General features: G+C 49.6%; 1 protein-coding gene across 6 annotated transcripts in view; it reads left to right on the top strand.

Annotated features, from left to right (window-relative positions):
- NFATC1 (nuclear factor of activated T cells 1) overlaps positions 1–20122 on the top strand; it is a 128035-nt gene extending 107913 nt beyond the window's left edge. For all 6 annotated transcript variants that reach the window (XM_087439371.1, XM_087439373.1, XM_087439372.1 and 3 more), the window contains one exon: positions 18232–20122. In XM_087439371.1, coding sequence (XP_087295497.1) covers positions 18232–18281 — 50 coding nt within the window. In that variant the 3' untranslated portion in view covers positions 18282–20122. The remainder of the gene's footprint in view (positions 1–18231) is intronic.
- The last annotated feature ends 1090 nt before the right edge of the window (positions 20123–21212 follow it).

The following is a 21212-nucleotide window of genomic DNA, read 5'->3' on the forward strand; positions in this document are numbered from 1 at the left end:
TCAGAGCTGGCATTTTGCATCAGAATGCACTCGAGGTTGGTGTGGTTCTGTGCAGACATGTACAGCATCTTCTCACACTCGTTTCAGTCCGACCTGCTCAGAGCTGTCTGAAGTGACACATTTCTGCACCGCCCTGTTCGCAGGCAGAAGTCTAGCAAATCAAGAAATACAGCCTGGGGACTGGGGCAGCTCCCTCCCTCCCCAGCGCCCCCTGAAGTGTTTTCGCTGGAATTGGTTTTTAGAAAGGAGCCCAGATAAGACAGTCCCTCCATTAGTGACCTAGCTAGCATCTGTGACTGTTTAGTGTGAGAAATTACATTTTAGGACATTTCCTCTTAATCACCCCCCCCGACGAGATTGGTCGAGGAGGAAGAGGTGCCCGTGGTCATGTGGCATGGCCGCTGTCCCCCGGTGGGGAGAGCCGTGCTGTTTGCTGCTTTTGGCCCGGCTCCCTGCTTTCACAATGTCAGACTTAGAATCGCTTTCATGTACACTTTCCATTTTTTCCCACAGTACCTGTTGCCAGCAAGCTGTAAACCGCCGTATATCACGCAGATTCAAGAACCTAAACTTCAAAACAAATTAAAGTCTGTGGACGTTGTAATAAAAATCAGAATGGAACTGAGCAGCTCAGTAGAAGCGAACTTCAGTTATTTCTGTGGATTTAAGATTGTTTTCTGAGATCCCCAGACTCCCAGTGCAGCAGAGTTATTTCCTCTTGGCAGATGGCTGGAGAGAAAAAAGGTGGTGGGTGGACAAAGTGAGGTGGCCGCCGCTGGGCTGGGCATGGGTGGAAGCAGAGTCTCCGTCCGTCGGTCCGTCCGTCACCTGAGTGTTTGCTCTGGCTTCAGCAAGAGCGTCTGCGGCCACACTCGCAAAAGGAGCAGGAGGGCAGCCAGGACGGGCCAGGGCGGGGAGCAGTGTGCAGGCATTTTCATGCATTTTAATGTCAGAAAAGAGCTCGAAAACTGTTCGTCAAAGTCTGTCTGTTAATTAGGTGTCTATGCTGAATTAACAGAAGAATGAAAAGCATGTCTGACTGTCCTTCAAAACTGTCCCAACCCCGGCAGATGCTTGAGCGAGCACCCCTACCTTATCTCTCCTCCCCACCTTAACTGCGACGTTTGATGTTCTTTTACCATCTCTCTCACTCCCTGAGATGGAAACGGTGGTTTCCTCTGGATGAGATGCCAGCTTTCCGTCCTGCGTGCAGTTTCCTGTCGTGATAAAGCGGAATGGGAGTATCACAGAGAAACGTGTGGATGGGAACTCGGCGATTGATTAACTGGACGAGGTTTCTCCGCAGGCGTAGTGGGCTCAGGGGGATGAGTTTGACCTGGGCTTTCAAGAGAGCCTTTCATCAGAAGCGCACCCTTTCCCTCCCTGCCGCTTCCTGTTCTGCTTCCTGTTTCTCTCCGCTTTCAAGGCCAGGTTGGCAACAGGGTTCATGACCCCTGGCTCAATAAAAACGCCAATGTCCGCCGTCCACCGTGTGTTGACTGGTGCTCTCCTGTGCTGCACCGTTGCTAAGTCTTCAGAGCTGGGCACTGGGAGCACCCAGACCACCGGAGGTGGAGAGAGTCACTGAGCCCTAGGGCGGGTGGGCGCTCATGGCTCCTTCCTGCCTGGCTGGGGTGCAGGGGAGGAGGCCCCTCACTCCCAGGAGGAGCTGGGCCCTGGGGTGTGAGCAGGTCAGATGGTGCCTCGCTCAGCAGGCAGTGTCCAGCACACTTACTAAATGGCAGGAAGGTGAGGAGAGGAGAGCTTGAAAGGCACAACCCTCCGGGTGATTTTCCTCCACCAAGCCCCTCAGTGTCACGAGCCGGTTAAAGGGTTTAGAAATACTCGCTCATACACTTGCAGGTGCAGCTCTGCTTACGGGAGGGTCTTTCCAGACACTTGGGGGTTTTAAAGCAGTTTTGATCACTTAGATTGTATCAGTGTCTCCACTTGACCAGGGCTTGCTAAAGTGTCTGCATGTCTTGATAAACGGTCTCATTGTGCTCTTGCACAAGGAAGCGTGTTGTAAGTCTCGGAGTCTAAGGCCCGGTGTGCGGTAGCCTGTGGAGGAGGTGGGAGAGTGACTTAGCATGAAGGTGCTGGACTTGACCCCCAGCCCCTGAGCTTCAAAACCCTGAGCTGTGCCCAGGAATCCCTTCACGTCGTCGAGGATTTTCTTCAGCGCTCTTTGTTACTTACGGAAATGGGCGTCAGATCGTCCTCCAGCTCAGGGTGAGGCCCCGGGTCAACCTCCAGCGCTGCCGCGGTTGTGAAGTCAGCCACTCGCTGGGCTCGCAGTGGAAAGTCTCGCTGCTCTTCAGTCCGATTAACACTTACTGTGAACAAATATCTCTGAGTAGCTTGTTCTCTACATATACAGTCTTTTTCCAGAGGACATATTTTAAGCCTTCTTCAGAAACCAAATTTAGATAAATGGAGAAGGACTTAATGCTAACATTTCCAAACGGATAGCTCACAGCCCTGCCGAAAGGAAGAAATTCAACAAACATGAGACAATATGCAAATTATCATCGTAGTAATTTCACCACAGCCTGAGCAATAAATGCTTAGGGTCCTGCAGGTGAGGTGTGTTAGGTCTTGCTCTGTCTCTGAGTCTTGTTGAAACTCATGGAAAGGATCAATTCAACTTTCAAAAGATATGATGTTTGCAGGTTACTTACTGTATTACTGGCGTTCTTGGGCTGTGACACGTGAGCAGATAGACCCCTGACCCCTTGAAAAATTAGAGCAGAGTAGGGAGCACAAGTTAACAACTAAACACTGTTCAAAAGTTAAATAACAATCCAAGATGACAAAGCAGGGCCACCAGATGGTACCTGAGTCATTGCCATGTGAATCCTGGAGGCCAGTGAGTGACAGTGCTCCTGCTTTTGAATTTGAGGGGCTTACAGGTCACTTCAGGAAGGACTTTTCAGAGGAATGAAGATAGGAGCCTAGTCACAAAGGCTGTCTATTCCACATCTCAGCAGTCTCTGTCTCGTGTGGAAAATGCGTTTAATAAGGTGCGAGGCCGCTGAGGGACACGACACGTTTCCAGGCTTGGGTTTCCTGTTTCTCAACCTCAGGAGCAGTTGATTGATAGGATTTCCTCCAGACAGTGGCTTGTGAGCATGCTCCGGCCCGTCCTATGGGCTGTGTCCCTGGCCACCATGGTCCCAGGTTCATGGCCCTGGGCCTCCCTTCCATGTTCAGGAAGGAGATACAGGTGCTTTCTTCTGCTTGTTCTTTCAAGTATTGTTAGAAATGCTGTTCCACTACTTGGGCTGAGAAGCGGTCTTTGGGACTCTGGTAATTCAGCAAGGCTGCTCATTTTGGTGATCACCAGGGGCATGCTGTTATTACATAAAGTCAATTAGAGCGCATACGTGCCGGTCCTGTTGATTTGATTTAGAACTAACGAAAGCTCCAGTAATGTGCAATTACAAGAAACTTAATGGCCCTTTATACCGAATGCAACTTCCATGGCACCTAATATACTTTGATGAATTACTCATTATGTGCAGTGTTGGAATAGCTTCTATAAAGATTAATAATTGGATAATCAATACAAAAATTCAATCTGGGTTTTTTTTTGTTTCCACTCCAGGGTCAGTATGTCCTAAAGATTATGGGACCTATCTCATTTGCCTGTAGTTTTCTAACTCTTTGCCTCCCTCTCCTTCCTATTGTTTTCTAAATTAGGAATTTTTAAGAGTAATTTACCAGCTTGGTTATTGCACACTTTTTTTTTTCATGCCATCTGTGATTTTTCTGTTCAGATCCTTATGGAATAAAGAAACAGGTCAGCTCTGTCAACACTTGTTTCTACCCTCAGGATGGGCTGAGTCTAGTGGGGGAGGGGAGCAGACCAGACCGTTAAAGAGTAGTGTAGCAAGAGTGTTGGCTCACCAGCTCCTCTGGGCACCAAGGAGGCACCAGGTGGCCTTTCCTAGGGGGCGCAGGGGGCTAGCAGTGGGACTCTGGTGTCCCAGGCAGCAGCATCACAGCCGGGCTCTGCCAAGAGGTGTCGGGTGCACTTGGATGCAGCTGGGCTTGGAGCTGAGGGAGGAGGTGTGAAGAGATGGGGCCTCCTGTGGGGGCATTTCCCTCAGATTTCCACCTTGGAGACGCTGGCTCTGGCTGTGGGTTGGGTGCATTAGTGAGGTAAGGCCAGCAGCGGGTGGGAGGTGCTGAGGTAACCCGGCCTGGAGCTAGTGGAAGTGGTGGGGCTGGGGAGAAGTGGATGGACGTGACGTACTCAGGACCCACACGGGGATCGGCTTGGTTGATTGGGGACCTGGCTGTGGAAGGTAAGAAGCAGAGGTGGCCTCGGCAGTGGGGTGGCAGGAGAGTGCAGAGTTGTGTGTGTGGAGCTCAGGAGAAGGTCTGAGGGGGACCCTTCCTTGAGATTCAGCAGCTGGAGGAAGGCATGCCCTGGAGGATGGAGAGGAGAGGAGGGGCGGAAGCATTTCATGCCTTCATCTCAGGCCAGCCTGTGGGGAGCCACAGCCAAGACTGGGCTGTCGGCTGGAAGACGGCTCGGAGAGGACGCAGAGCCTGGTGCTACATGGCAGCAAACTCAAGATGCCAGAGGATAAAGCGAGAAGAGGTATGTACAGCCCAAGATGCGGTGGCGATATTTGGATCTTCTGTTGAAATTGAACTCAAGGGACTGCTCTTCGATGCTGAGACAATTAGAGATGTTACTGCAGGAAATCCGGTGCTCTCTGCACGAGAGCCTCTCCCAGCAAATTAGCCTCCTCTTCGTCATTTCACAAAGAAACAAAACTGTACTACACACATTACAGCCATACCCTGAACCTTCAGTTTACTCCCAGATGCTCCTCAACAGCCTCCCAGGGAGGAAAACTGCCTCTTCGGCTAGGAATGGGGTGGCTGTGGGCAGCGTGTATAAGCCCACCAGATGGGAGATGTTGCCTGTCCTCTGAGCTTGTCCTCGGCTCGTCTGCCAGCAGCAGGAAGAGAAGCTTGTGGAGTGAGACTCCTGCCCCCGTGTTCTTGGCGTCCCGGTGTTGGCACTGGCGGAGGCCCTGTGACTCTTCTCTCCGGCTGCTGCTGCAGCGGTACCTGCAGCTGCGGAGCGAGGGCGAGTTGCAGACGTGAGGCGCTGCGCTGCCCTCTCCTCACCCAGCTTCCCCGTCCCTGAGAGACAGGCGCGTCTGAGTTGGAGGCCCGTGTGCTGCGGGAGTGGACTAGGACGCAGTCACTGACTCACACTGGTGCATAGACTTCATGTGTGGGTGCCGAGTGCATGCGGAGGTCGTCCGGATGTAAAATGGAGGTGGCATTGCAGGAATTCAGCTTAAGAAGTGTGGAGTTGCATCAATAACAATTTTAAATAGTACTTTAAAAACAGCATCACTTGCAAACTCTAACAATGAAAATGAAAATCCCTGCGTATTATTTTAACTCCTTTCTCCATACCCAGAACCCTGGGCTGCTGTGTCCATGCCTATTGGCTCAGAGCAGCTGAAGGCGGCTGGTGCCCTTGCTGGGCCGAGCCAGGCCTACGGCCAGCAGGTGAGCACAGGAGTGCCCCCAGGGGACTGCCTCCACATGACTCTGGGGTTGGGGCACTGGCCACCGCAGCGGTGCTGGTCCCCAAGCTCCGATCCTGTAGAGTGATGCGGGCAGTGGCTCCTGGCCCTCCCTCGGTGCTGCAGGTTGCCTCTTGACCAGCCAGGTAATTTCAGAACTCTGGGTAAGAATCCAGCTTTTTTAAGAACTGTTCTCAGTGGGTCATTTTCCTTTCCTCCTTTCTGTTCAGCACCACACCCACTTAGCATCTGTCTTCCCCAGATATCCGTGTCATTCTCTACTACACTTCTCAGAATTTTGGGGCTATCCCCAAATCAAGCAAAATGTCACTTGTAGTAGTATGTTTTCAGTTAAAAAAAAAAACTCATACAAAATTTCCTCTTAAAGATTTGAATGATGGTTAGAGTAGTTTGAAGGTGAGAGAAGTGTGCTTTCCCGGCCGTGGGACGAGGGCGCAGCCTTCAAGGGACGAGCCCTGGGGAAATGTCTGTAGGGGCAGTTTCTTCTGGGGCAGTGAAAGGTTTCTCCGCTGCTTCTCCTGGTCGCCCCCAACCAGCCCAGGGCTTCTCAGACATTCTGTGAGTGAGGATCGAGTCACTGGGGATCTTATGAAAATGTTACGGTTGAGTGGGACTGAGTGGGGCCTGAGAATCTGCATCCTTCCCAGCTCCAGGCGGTGCTGTGGCTGCAGGTCCATGGAGGGCACAGGAGCAGGGCTGGGCCTGGTGGTGGTGTGCTTGTGAGTGTGGCGCAGGGCCAGGACGGCCCGAGTAGACCCTCATGTCCTCCACGTTACCGTGGGACGGGCTCGGCCCCTTCCAGTGGATGCCTGGAGAGCGGGCCAGACGCAGGAGGCCCAGCTGGCCCCTCACCGGCCTCTCCTGGGCTCCAGCTTCTCTCTGAAGACAGTGTTGGTGTTTAATTATGAAACCTTCGAACATGCACAGGAGTGGAATGAGCAGTATAATGGGTTCCTACGTCCCCTCACCCAGTTCCAGCCCCTGGGCAGGCAAGACACAGCACGGACGCTTCCTCTCTCCCTCTAGTTGTTGTTGCTGAGTTATTTAAAGTCAGACCCTGACCCCATGCCTCTGCATCCCTACATCTCTTGGGTGCATCTGCCTTTTTAAGTGGCCATTTTCTCACATGATCACAATGTGATGATCACACCTAACAAATTTGCTAATAATTCTTTGGCAAGGTGAGGATTTAGTTCAAAGTCACATTTAACGATAAGAAGGTGTGGTTTCACTTCCTGTGAACCCAGGAACAGGTGGGCTTGAGCCGTCTCCTTTGCTTCCTTAATGAGCAGCATCTTCTGACCCACACCTGGCACCTGATGGGTGGGTTTACAGGGCGCCTCGCCTGTGCCAGGCTGATGGGGCCTGGTTGGCGCCCGGCTGCTGAAGTCGGGCTGATGGATCGTTTGAGTCCTTCATATTCCAGACTTGGAGCAGCAACAATTGACCACCTCCTCCTTTCCCTATAAAGAAGGAAGCACCCCTTTGTTAATGCATTGTGACTTTGAGTCCCCTGATCTCGTGCTTAGCAGCCAGAGGAAGAGTTCTTGTGTTTCCACGGCAGGGTAACGGGAGGAAGCAAACCTAACAAGCCCGCAGCAGTCACTCTCTCTGGGTCCATTTATTATTATTTTTTAATTAAAGGGGGCTTTAAAAGTTTTTATTTTTTCAATTCTGTTAGTTCTGTTTGAATAGGAATTTCATAATTTGGGGGAATGTATTTTCTAGCAGCACAAAGAAAGCCCTGGGAAAATGCTAGTTGGTGGTTTAATGATCCCAGTGAGTAACTGTGGAATGAGAGTTGGGCACAGATAAAATAATGGGCCAGGTGATGGAAAGCATACGCCCTGCCACACATCACGGGGACGCAGAGGACGAGCCTGTGGCGCCTTCGTCACGTGGCTGGCCCGGTCCCCACGGATGCCGGAGTTTCCACTCAGGGCGTTTGCGTTATTTGGAGTATTCAGGCTAAATAAGGAAGCAGGCACTGAAGGTAGGAAAATCGTTCTGTTTTAATGGCTGACAGCCCCGCGTGACAATAGTGTTCATCAGTGCCAACCCCACATCCAGTTGGGAGGGTCATGTTTTATTAAAACTGTGACTTGTTGTCATTCAGTCCCTCTGCTGCCCCATTCTCTCTTTCCAAAAATAGCGGGCCCTGTGGCAGTGGCTTATTATGATCAAAAGATAAAAATAAGTGAAGGCTGAAATAGGTCCAGGACACCCGAGGTAACAGGAGAACTTACTTTTTAATGAAACTTGAGAAACTGTATGATTTTCCACTGCTTCACAAAGCATGTTTGAAAAAAAAATCAGAAAAGTAGAAAAGGGTTTTAGTGTTTTCAGAATTACCGCGGTTGTGATCCAGTCCTGGCAAAATGGCTCCTCTTTTTAACGCACAGTGTCAGATGCAGTGCCTCTTGCAGGAGCTGCTGGGCGGCTGCCGGATGGACCGGAGGAGGCTGGGTGGACACAGAGCCCACTGTACCTAGGGGCTTACTGACAAAGTGCCTACCTGCGGAGGAGGAAGTATTTACGGCAAACTTTCTAAGAGGTTGCCTCTTCTCAAGAAGTTAAAAACCCACATGAGAGACACCACTTACTTTCCTCAGGGCCCGCACCTCAGTCCTCTCTTTGCATCGGACCAAATACACTCTCACAGTGGAACAAAAGCATGTTCTCTCCGCTTCCTATTTTCTGATCTCTAAATTGTGGCTTTAATCATGATGTTTTCAGGTACTTAGCTCACAACTACCATAATACCTTAAATAAGAACCAAATAAGTCTAAATGTACATGTCCAGTGGAAAACGTGAACGCTGTATCTTCGGCAATCACTGAAACCATAGAAGTGTGGGGGACACATCTGTCACAGCCCCTTGCGGGGACAGTCACAGCGATAAAAATCTATACGTTCGTGAGGATTTACAGCTACCCTCCTTACCAAGAATCATTAGATACTGTAAAGATTTAGTACATCAGACATCATTTGGAGACTTCTGAGAAGTTAGTTTTTTAAGAACAGCTTTGGCTTGAGATATTTCTGGTTCTACTTGTGTCTACCTAAATTATTATCCTCTTAGGTTACAGCACTAAATTTAGCTAAAGGTGTATTTTCTGGGAAAGTTAGCAAATACTTTTTAAAATTACCTTTTAGTTATAGGAATAGGAAAGAATGTCCCTCCTATTTTGTTTTGCTCTTCAAAAAGCTATTTTGACTTTCCCTTAAAATAAAAATATTTTTGATGACTTGTGCTCTGCAAAGAATATGCATTTTTCTGTCCCTCAGAGGAAAATGCGGTAAGCAAGTAACAATTGCTTTTGTGCTATATATTCTTTTACATGCAGTATCTAATTTGATCGTGAGCTGTGACACAGAGTCCATAGGACGCAAGGCCATGTGGGATGTTGCCATAGGAATGTAATCCTGTGTGGACTCCTCAGTGGAATCATTAAGACTTTGTTTCCCATAGTGCTTTTGTTTAAAGGACAATGATGCCTTTAAAGAAATAGTTCTCTTGGTGAAAAAGCAACATCGTAGCATGTATAAAACCAAGAATGAAAAATGACAGTATCCTTGCTGGGCTGGCTAGTTTGCTAAGCAGCAGTAGATAAATATTGCTAAATTTTAAAAATTCATAGTACAATTGGTTTCTTTATTGGAACTAACATAACTATTGAAAAAGAGGAAGATGCTTTAAAATGTGTTGTATGTAATTAAGCTAATACTTACCTATATAAACAAATATGTTTTTTAAAGTTGACACAAGTATTATTTGCAAAGTATAGTTCTTATGGTCTTAACCTTTTTTTAAAAAGCAAGGATTAAACAGTGCGGCTGGGTTAACATTGCTGAACCAGATTTCTTATTCTCTAGGCCCAAATCCAGTTCCTAAGAAACTAAGATCAATGTCTGTGTGAACACCCACCTAGAAAATTCTAGCGCCTGCTTTTTCTGGCTCATGCTTCCCCATATCCTGGCATGCAGGGCCCCCAACTCTGATGGGTTCCCGACAAGGAAGAAGGGCAGAGCCCACTGCACGGCCCCCAGCTGTGTGGGCCAGGAGAGGCAGCTCGGTCGTGTCAAGCCAGCTTTTTCCATTGTTTTGCCCGGTCGTCACTCACAGCTACGTCCGATGAGATTCTCTGTGACAGGAACGGAAAGACACAGCTGATGTTTGCATTAACCTAAAAAACCTACACAGATATTTGTTCTGATAATGAAGGGGACACATGTGCATTGTAGGAAATATGGAAATTAAAAGTATAGAAGAGTCAAGCCCCGTCCCCCGTCACCATTTTGTATCTTTGTGAGAACGTGTGTCTTGTGGTTGAGCTCAGACTTTGCGTTAACTTCAGAACAGTGTGACTTTCACTCACATGCCTGATAATTTTCTTCTTTTTCCAACAATCAGTAAACTGAAAGTTCTCCAGGGAGTGCTGGTGCGTGCACACGCATCTGTCTTGTAGAAAAGCAGGATGATTAGAGCATCTGTGGGAGCATTTTTAGCACATTATTCTGCCGTATAGAAAACAGACCTGGAGAGCCTTACACCCTGAGGAAGCCATCGCTGTGTCGAGGGCGGAGCCTGCAGCCTCGTCCCCTCTCTGCTGACATCCGTGGAGCCCCTGGCTTGCAGGACTGCATTGCCTCCAACAGTAGGGCTGATTCCCTTCCTGACTCTGCTGTTCACCCGCTGTGTGAGGGCTGGCACATCTCCTGCCGTCTATGGTCCTGTCTTCAAAATAAGAATAATGATAACATCCACCTCCCAGAGAGCTGTGAGAGATGCTGTGAGGTGCATGCACTTTCGAATCCCCGGCTCACAGAACTCTAATCTAGGAGGACTTTATTTCTCTATTGGAGAAGAGGGAAGAATTCCCCGATTCGTAGAGCAGAAGGTTCTCAGTCAACCCTCCTATTTTCACAGATAAGACCCTCAGGGCCAGGCAAGTGCAGGAACCCATCACACAGGGCTTCAGAGGCAGAAGAGAACGGGACCCAGGTCTTCCTTCATCTAGACTCTCCAGCTGCACCTTCTCCTGACAGCACGTGTTCAGGAGGCAAAGATCTCACATCAAGATTTCTAAAGGAAGGCCACAGGCCTCCAACTGCTGGCAGGTTGCTCACAAATCTCTGAGTGGTGGTTTGAAATGATGTGGCATGAACGTAGGGAGAATTTAGGTCTGAGAGAAGTTGGAAAATTGTAGGATCCTCAGGAGTTGTTGGCTTCAGAGTTGGTCCATTGCCCTGTGAGAAAGTGTTGCACGGCCCAGCACTCTCCTGGAAAATAGGAGGTCAGGCAGCTTTAAAAACAAACACCACCTAGATATTCTCTTTGTAGTTTCTGTCACTCTTTAGGGATTGCTTTTCCTCCAGGGTTTATTTATATTTTAACTCTGATCATGGAACGTCCTGTGTTTCCTAGGATCTAAGGGGCGTCCCATGTCAGGACCTGGGTGTTCCTCCGTCGTCTTTCTTTCCTCTTGCAGTTTAAAGTGATGTTGTTATCACTTCACTCAAAGTCACTGTTATTTAAAGTCACACACAGGAGCACACACTATCCCTTCTTCACACGGAGTAGGAAGTAGGACAGTTGATAATAAAGTCTTGGAACTGACGAGATAAATGGCTGTCAGGACAGCGGTAAGCAAGCCGCCCCAGAGGCTGCATGGGGTGAGGGGTCCCAGCCAGCGGCGGGGCAGGCAGCTACCCTGGATGTCCAGTCTTAACAACTGGTCGAGCACGTGCAGGCAGTCGGAAGGGTGCTGGGTCCCCTTCAGGCCTGGCATGTTCTTTCGAGGCCTGAAATTACCCAGCCTCTGCTGGGAGTTTTGAGTCAAGTTTGTGACACAGTGTGTCAGCATGTCGCTCTGGCGTTGATCTCTGTGCTGGCATCTTCGAGCACTCAGTTCATCCTGCCGTTGTTTCAGAGCAGAGGAAATGCAGACACCTCGTGTCTGTTCTTACGGTGCAGTGGGAAACAGGCGCGAGTGCAGACCCTGTGCGGTTCCTTTGGTCGCCTGCCTCTTCTCCTTTTTTAAAAAAGATTTTTAAAGCACATAAAAGCTAGTACAGGAGAAGTGACTGAAAAAGAAGGTTTTTTTGCTCAACAGAACACCCTGTTTGTGTGTGTGGTGGGCGGTATGTTGATGTGTTGTTCTGTTTTGCTGTAAGAGAAGTGCCACAGAAAAGGAAAGTGATGACTGTGCCCCTCACCCTCCCCTCACCTCAGAATCACTGGGTCCTGAGCGCTGAGCAGCCCTGCGGGTCGGAGCGGGGAGAAGTGGGAGGAGAGGGAACCGGCAGGCACGGGAACCAACAGCAGGCTGGCGGAGCTGTGGGACCATTTTTCCCCTGTGTCCGTCCACCTTCACAGCATAAGCCAGGGGGCCCCAACCTAGCATCCTGGGCCTTTCATGACTTTCCTAGTAAGTATTAGAAAACAATTCACGTCTCCCTTGTAGATCTGGCAGCGGAACTACGAGGGAGCCATCTAGAACGACGCAGAACCGAGGTGTGTACAGGTGGGGTGTGGGGCCAGCCCCAGGCTCAGATCACCAAGTCGTGGTCTCAGCTTCCTCCCCTGTCAGCTCCAGGGCCTCGGGCCTGCTGCCTCCACTTGCTGAGCCTTCCATGGCCTCTCCACGTACAAACTCAGAATTACGATGTCTGCCTTCTTTATAGGATTGTTGCAAAGATCAAGAATAATATGTGTGCAAGTGCAGAGGAGACCATGAAGGACTGCGTAAATGTTGGGTCAATCATCAGTCTGCTCATTCCTTAAAGTTTGATTTGAGATCCTTAGTTGCTTTCAGAAACCAAGAATTCAGAAATGTGGGGAAACTTTGCTTAAAAGCTGGGCATTGAGGGGCGAAATATATGAGGCAGTGTTTAGACTCGCACAATTCCTTTTTGGTTTGCAGTGTTCTCAATATAGTCCTACAGAACCCGAGAGTGAGGCCCAGGAGGTGGACATTACAGCATGAGGCTTTAACATCAACTTCCTTCAAAATGGTGACCAAAAAGAAGAAACTCATTATATGAAAGTGCAAATATTTTACTTTAAAAAGGACATTTCACCTTGTTAATATGCACAGCTCATTTATGAGTAGCCAAGAGGTCTTTATGCAGTGTTAGGAAGAATATAGTTAATATTTACAGATAATATAAGTACAGGTGAAAACCTATGCCTGTACTTCATACATTTTAGTTTTTGTATTTTAAAAAATACAAATTTCCTTTTCACTCAACTCCATATGTATACAGAGGTAGATGGGGCGGGGGAGACACGCATCCTGCACACATATCCCAGATTCAAACAAGAATTCAAACTGCCACGTAAGTTTTAGAAAAAAACAACAGTTTCCACCTTAGGAGCATTTGAGAGAAAAATTAAATCTAAGGGAAAAAAACCCTTCTTATTAAATTAAATTGTGGTGTAACAGCTCACCACATCCTGTTGCAGGGACATCTGACGTGAAGCACAGCGAAGGTTCCTCTTTCAGGTCTCTGACGAGCCGGGAGGGTCACATGCTACCTGCAGTTCAAAATACTTCTGTAGAGAAGAAAAGCCTTGTGTCGGTGGAAAAGCTGAATAAGAAGATGGAAATTATCAGTAGAGAGAAGACATTGTGGGAAACCGTAGGTGTCATCGACACAACCATATCAAAGAGAGAAAGCCACTCCCAAAATAACCAACACAGAGCCCCCGGGGGCCACTGCGCCCTGGTGTGGACTCAGAACCATGACCTCACGGAAGAGAAGTAGGAAGTCGTGGCCAGGAGGAGAGGGGCAGTAGGGTCCTGTGTTTTCATCCTCAGCCCAGCCATCAAAGGACTACCTGACCTGAGTCAGCCCTTCTGTGATGGGTTCTTGATCCATCTGAGAAATGGGAACCATCTTGGTTTCCTTACAAGGTTATGGCACAGATTGTGTCTCTGGAAAAAGGCGTAGCCGTATGGTTGTACTGTCCTCAGTTGTGTGGACAGTTGTGTGGGACACCATCCCCTGTGCAGTTGAAGGTTGCCCATCTTCGCTTTCTGTCCGCGGCTGCCTGGCCCACTCGATCCCATGGAGTGCCCTTAGGGAAGATCCTGGAGGAGATCTGCCCATGTGTGATGGTTCCTGAGTGCATTCTTGAGGTGTCTGAAACATCGTGACCCCAATTTGACATTGCCGGGCTTGGAGACCAGTAAGAGCTGATGACCCAGCATCCCAGCCAACAGGCTGTTGGGAGGAAGGGCTGGCCTGTTGCTCATCAGAAACCACCAGACCACAGTGATGGCACCAGGAGCTTTGCTCACTTGGTGGGCCCTTCCAGCTCTCCTGAGATCCTCCTACCAGCCCCGAATGGGGTCAGAGAAAGCAGGGTCAGGCATGAGTCTCAGAGCAGCCATGCAGTGGGACGCCGTAGCCTCTGGTCAGGGCCCTGGACACGCTGAATGATTTCCTCACTCCCACACGCTGCAGGCGCTCCCTCCAAGGCTCAGGTGCCCCAGTGGGCAGCAAGGGGAAGCCCACTTCTAATGTTTCTTCCCCTTTTATCTTGTCAAACAGATGTTATTTTTCCTGTGGTCTGTAAGCCCTGAGTAACTAGACGATTCTCAGCTGATTTGCTTATGGCCGCCTCCCCATCCCCATCATTATTACCCCTCAGGCCTCCCCCGCATTCCCCATCGTTATTACCCCTCAGGCCTCCCCCGCATTCCCCATCGTTATTACTCCTCAGGCCTCCCCCGCATTCCCCATCGTTATTACTCCTCAGACCTCTCTCCCCATTCCCCATCATTGTTACCCCTCAGGCCTCCCCCGCATTCCCCATCGTTATTACCCCTCAGGCCTCCCCCGCATTCCCCATCGTTATTACCCCTCAGGCCTCCCCCGCATTCCCCATCGTTATTACCCCTCAGGCCTCCCCCGCATTCCCCATCGTTATTACCCCTCAGGCCTCCCCCGCATTCCCCATCGTTATTACCCCTCAGGCCTCCCCCCCATTCCCCATCGTTATTACTCCTCAGGCCTCCCCCTCCCCATCCTTATTACTCCTCAGGCCTCCCCCGCATTCCCCATCGTTATTACCCCTCAGACCTCTCTCCCCATTCCCCATCATTGTTACCCCTCAGGCCTCCCCATTCCCCATCATTGTTACCCCTCAGGCCTCCCCTGCATTCCCCATCGTTATTACTCCTCAGGCCTCCCCGCATTCCCCATCGTTATTACCCCTCAGGCCTCCCCGCATTCCCCATCGTTATTACCCCTCAGGCCTCCCCGCATTCCCCATCGTTATTACTCCTCAGGCCTCCCCGCATCCCCCATCGTTATTCCTCCTCAGGCCCCCCCCGCATTCCCCATCATTGTTACCCCTCAGACCTCTCTCCCCATTCCCCATCATTATTACCCTCAGACCTCTCTCCCCATTCCCCATCATTATTACCCCTCAGACCTCTCTCCCCATTCCCCATCATTGTTACCCCTCAGGCCTCCCCATCCCCATCGTTATTACCCCTCAGGCCTCCCCGCATTCCCCATCATTGTTACCCCTCAGGCCTCCCCATCCCCATCGTTATTACCCCTCAGGCCTCCCCGCATTCCCCATCGTTATTACCCCTCAGGCCTCCCTGCATTCCCCATCGTTATTACTCCTCAGGCCTCCCCTGCATTCCCCATCGTTATTACTCCTCAGGCCTCCCCCGCATTCCCCATCGTTATTACCCCTCAGACCTCTCTCCCCATTCCCCATCATTGTTACCCCTCAGGCCTCCCCCGCATTCCCCATCGTTATTACTCCTCAGGCCTCCCCCGCATTCCCCATCGTTATTACCCCTCAGACCTCTCTCCCCATTCCCCATCATTGTTACCCCTCAGGCCTCCCCCGCATTCCCCATCGTTATTACTCCTCAGGCCTCCCCCGCATTCCCCATCGTTATTACCCCTCAGGCCTCCCTCACATCCTGATCATTATTACCCTCAGGCCTCACTCCTGATCCCCATCCATATTACACTATCCTACTAGAATCAGATCTCATCTGAGACTTCAACTGTCCTTAAAAGTGGAATGAGAAATAAAACCCAGACTCTTGGTGTAGTAAAATTGAGATGGAATTGAGAAGTTCCATCACTTCTCTATCAGGTGGGATTCTATTTACAAGTGTCCCCATCCATGAAATCCCTCTGCTTTGAGGCGTCATGGCTGATTTTTGCACCCCTGGTTAAGGCATCCCTGCTAGCTCCATTTCCACCTTCCCAGCAGTACCCACCACCCAGTGGTGACTGACCCCTGGAGTCCAGAAATCAACATGTATGGCCCCAAGCCTGTTGCTTAGTCTGAAAACGGGTTAGGAAGACCTGCTGTGCCCATGGCCTAGGGTCGATTTTAGGATGAAATGAGATGATGACCATGAAAGCAACTTGTGAGCTGTCAAGTGCTCACACACAAATGGTGAAGGGCTGCGAGGCGGGGCGTCGTCTTAACTCATCTCTGCCAGCTCCTCACCAGGGCTAGTCTCTCTGCTCATAAGCTCTGTATCTTCTTAGGTATGTTCAACCTGCTTTGCTTGGTACAGAGACATCTCAGCTGTAGGTGAGCCCTTTCATTACCAAGACACACCCTAAAGAAATGGGATTTTGATTTTTCTTTGTCAAAGTGGTTTTTTTTTTTTTTTAATTTATTTTTTTCCCCCAAAGCCCCAGTAGATAGTTGTATGTCATAGCTGCACATCCTTCTAGTTGCTGTATGTGGGACGCGGCCTCAGCATGGCTGGAGAAGCGGTGCGTCGGTGCACACCTGGGATCTGAACCCGGGCCGCCAGCAGTGGAGCGCACGCACTTAACCGCTAAGCCACGGGGCCGGCCCTGTCAAAGTGTTTTTTGAAGTGGCAGTGTTCTGAAAAATATAAATTGGATATGTACCTCAAAAAAGAAAGAGGCTAAGCAAGTGAAATGGGGAAGGCCTGTGAAATCGTGTCATGTCCCCCACACCCCGTCTGCACTCCAGGAACCAGGAAGGTGCGCAGGTGAGGCCTCCCTCAGGTGTGTTGCAGCAGTAGCAGGTAGAGTGATGGAGAAAGCTGGAGAAGGGCACTGTCCAGGCGGAGCTGTGTGGCCTGAGCTGTGCACTGCAGAGGGAGCTCCCTGGCCCTCCTCCTGCTGCCTCGGCAGCGCACTCCCTGGGCTCTCTAGTGGGCCTCGTGCAGCCGTTCCACCGAGTGTCGTGGAAACACTGCCTGTAGCTAAGGACCTGTCCCGTGCACACTCTGGGGACAAGTGTCATCCTGAGAGCTGGTCTGAGTGCCAGGGCCTCATTATTGCCTCATTAGCGGCTGTGAAGAGTCACTGGACGAGGTGAGCGCCAGCCCTCCCGTGTTTGCCCGAGAAGGCCGAGCCATCTTCAGAGAGTGCAGGGCTGTGTGTCTCTGCAGGCTCCAGATGTGTCCTCTGCAGACAGGTAGCCTGGAGCCCACGTGGCCCGCTATGTGTCTTTGGTGGTGGCCTGAAATGAGCTCATCCCCGCAGGCAGCCCCCTCACCTAGGTGGCAGGTGGGTTCGGGCAGAGGGTGGCTGCCATTGCCCTGGGTCCATACCCAGGCAGCACCTTTGGGAGGAGCCAGTGGTTTGGGGTTTGCAGTCCAGGTTCCTGACTGTAAATCAGTGCCAGCAAGCTCTCTTATCAGTTCCCATGACACAATTCCTGGTTCCCCCAACAGTGTTTTATTATTGTTATTCTTAAAAATAGTTGGGGGGGGATGTTGAAAGGGAATTTAGGGAAGGGAGTGGGGGTGATGAAATGTGCGCCAACTAATTGCTCCAGGAAGCCGCCCTCGGACAGGCCAGGGCCTTTGCAGAAACACATGGCGTTTATCTGGGCGGCAAAGGGAAACCTGGGCAGTTCCGTGACGTGAGTGCGTGTTCCCCACCTCCAAATTCTGTTAGGAAAGTGAGTGTGGTGACAGCCTCCCTGGTGACATTTCCCCTATCTGGGTGCCCATCAGGTGGGGTGGAGGGAGGGGATGTTGTGCGGTTCACTCACAAGGGCCTTTGCCAGCTTCGCTCATTTCCTCTCTGGCTGCCAAAAATCACACACTGATAGTGGACGTGGACAAGGCAGCAGAAATGAAGGAAGAGCCCCACACGAGGAGCCTCAGGCCTGGTGGTTGGCCCTCTCCACCCTGACATGGTCCATCGGTGACGGCCAAGAGGGTGGTGGAGTCACTGAGGGTGGACTTGACAGAGGCGCTTCCATGGGGGTGTCCGTCTGTGGGTTTTGCAAACCTACGGAAACATCAGCTGTGCTCTCCTGCCTGGAGAAGGTGCGCTCACGGCCCGTGGATCCGCACCTGGCGCCTTTTCTGGAGCTGCGCCATCGCAACGCCAATGGCTGATTCAAACTGGGTTTCTGGACAAGAGTGGTAGCTCGACCACCGCCACCGCCTGTAGTCACTGTGGCCAGGGACTGGGCAACTGCGTGCTGCGCTCAGGACACCCCAAGGACCATGGCAGGAAGCAGGAAGGAATGCTGGGTCCTTGGGGACCCGGGTTTTCACAGGCTGAACATAACTTAGGAAAGCATGGCTGATGGAATTTCTGGTGGTTCACGTGGTTTTATGCAGACTCATGTATCCCTAATGCTCTCTCTATTTTTGTTTTCTTGCAGTAAATGAAATAATACGAAATGACCTCTCCAGCACCAATGTCCATTCATAGTTGGCGACCTGGGAACTCACTTATCGCTGCATGGTGTCAATTCGACGGGTGACACTTGAGCTTCGGTGTACAAAGACTTCTGACTAAATAAACTGAACACACAGCTGGTACCACTCAGAACTTCCAACTTAACTGAAGGTTTATATTATATGTACAAAGAAGTAGCTCTGGAAGGAAGGAAGGAAGGAACGAAGGACGGACGAACCACTCCGTCATCTGAAGGAAAAGTCGTCTCAAGAAGGAAGTGAGGAGAGTGTGGTGCAGTGAGTGCAGGAGACCGACTGCGTGATGGCACCTCTCCCGGGAGTAACGACGTGCGGCCTGAGCCCAGCCTACCTGTCGGGTACCCCAGGATTTCAGTACTGGAAGTGCCTTATTTAACAGACCACAGCATCAGGGCATCATAGAACTGAGCATCGAACTGCTACCAGGAGAGTATTTGTAGGTACCAGGAGAGTATTTGTAGGAGCCAAAGCTGTAAAACCATTTCATCGAGAGGCTTTATCCTTCGTATAAATTAGGAGAATACTGGCAAGCTGGGCGTTGTGAGAAGAACCTAACGCGCTTCCTACTTTTTTCAACTTTTCCTGGGCTGTCGTACACAATTTTGTTGCCTTATTCAGTGCATTTTAGAAATCTTCCAGTTTGTCATCTCAGCTCTTTCATAATATCCTTCCCTCCCCTGTCTTACTGAAACCGTAGGATTGTTAATTGTAGCATGCTAGGATTTTGTTTGTAATCTGGCTTCAAACATAGCACAAGATAGGTTACTGGACAAAAAAAGAAAGCTATCTGTCATAGGATAGATCTTGCATTTGCATGTATGTACATATATAGGCATATATTTATGTATAAATAATAAAGAACTGAGGTGGTGATGTTCACTCTTCGCCCGGCGTGGGTTTCTGTGTTAGCAATAACCAGTATCCACTTTGGAAAATGCATATAAGACTCCAAACCTGGCTTTTCAGCTACTTCCACGGGGGTCCATTGCCCCCTGAGAGGTCTGCATTTTCTGACGTCATGCAGTTAGCCATGCACTTTAGAAAGCCAGGAGAGCTGCACTCAAAGTACCCATATGTTACCAAATGGCAAAATTGGAAAGTAACTGTAAATAACGTTACAAAAGGAGTGTAATATATTTGTTCAGCTGTAAGATTATTATTTCACAGAAGCCTTATAACTCTGCTTCGTCTAAGAAAACGATTACCAAAAACAAGGTTTTAATATGAGCGACGGTAGCACGTTTTCAGATTAGTTACTGTTCACAGATGGGTTAGTGTGCTCTTTACTCTTGCATTTTGTACAATTAACAGCTTATTACACCCTATTACTGGCAGTGACCTGTTGTTTCACATAACCAAAAAGCATGGTTTAATTAAAACATGTTTAACCTAATAGTTGTGCCTTAGGAATTCCTGCCCCCTCATGGAACGTGCCTGAATTGCACCTGCAGGTGGAGGTTGTAAGTTATAAGTCATTAAACAATGTTATGGTGGAGAAAGCTCTCCCAAAGAAAGAATTATTTTTAAAATGTTCTGTACGATTATGTCTTTTTTTTAACTCACAGAAAGAAACAAAAATCTAAAAGCCATATCTGTAACATTTGAACAAAACTGTGAAGAGCTGAAGATGTATGGCTGCGTGTATATAGGAGCCTGCCCCTCGCAGGCTGCACTCCTGCCTGTTATCCCAGAAGTTACCCCGCATCTAGCATCTAGGAGCTGCATGAAACCCTTCTTAGTAGACTCTCATATGGAAAGGAAATGTTTGATATTTGTGTCAGCTATCTTTGTAGTTAGACAATTAGATACAATAAAGCAATATTTTTTGCTGGACAATCTTAGTCTGAGAGTGATTCATTACGTGTATGGAAAATTCTACTTTCTTCTTAAGCATGTTTTCTCCTGTAGGTGCTTGTACTTCTGTGGTCCGTGAGAAGCACTTTATGTCATAAAGCTGCGCAGATATGATCAGTTGAGCGTGGAGGCGCATCTTAGAGCCCTTCTCTTTCTTCCTTAGACGTGGGGAGAGGAGCCTGCACAGAAGAGGTGACGTATGGTAGAGTCCCCAGATGCTCTACACACAGCCCTTCACATCTGGGCTGTGGTGGACAGCGAACTTCCATTCCTGCCAACTATTTCTGCTCAAAGAAACAGCCTGGGCGAGGCTCTGGCCACACACATACTCACATGAACTCTGACCGTCATTTTAGCAAGATGATGTGCATGTAAACTGACCTCCTGTTTTTTTCCGTCTCTTTCTACTTGCTTCTTAAAGTTACTCTCCCCTCTTCCCCCACCCAAATCTTCTCCTTCAAGCTTGGGTGGGAAAATATCATCTAGTCGTTCATAAATCAAGGATGAAACCCAAATTTCTCCAGTAATTATCGTTCTGAAATGTCAGAAACAATATTTTGCTTTTAGGACTTTTAAAATGCAAAAATTTCTGTTTCTGGGGCCAGCTCGTTGGTGCAGTGGTTGAGTGCATGCGCTCCACTGCTGGCGGCCCAGGTTCGGATCCCGGGCGTGCACCGACACACCGCTTGTCAGGCCATGCTGTGGTGGCATCCCATATAAAGTGGAGGAAGATGGACATGGATGTTAGCGCAGGGCTAGTCTTTCTCAGGAAAAAGAGGAGGATTAGCATGAATGTTAGCTCAGGGCTGATCTTCCTCAAAAAAAAAAAAATTCCTGTTTCTTTTGCTAGGATGGAGATAGAGTAGCAGAGAAATCCTCCTCACCTAACACAGTGGGCAAGTGTCCCTCCCACCAAATTTCTACGCTGACTTAGTTGAAGGAAGCCCAACAGCGCCGTCCAGGGAGCTCCACAAGGGGAATAAAGGAAACTCAGAGGGTGTGGTGGTGATGCGTCGTTAGGTGATCTCGTTGTGCAAACGCCGTAGATGGTGTAGCCTACTACACACCTAAG

Source organism: Ceratotherium simum, chromosome 14, assembly GCF_057802395.1.
Source record: "Ceratotherium simum simum isolate JZ-2026a chromosome 14, ASM5780239v1, whole genome shotgun sequence".
In the NCBI taxonomy this organism is placed as follows: domain Eukaryota; kingdom Metazoa; phylum Chordata; class Mammalia; order Perissodactyla; family Rhinocerotidae; genus Ceratotherium; species Ceratotherium simum.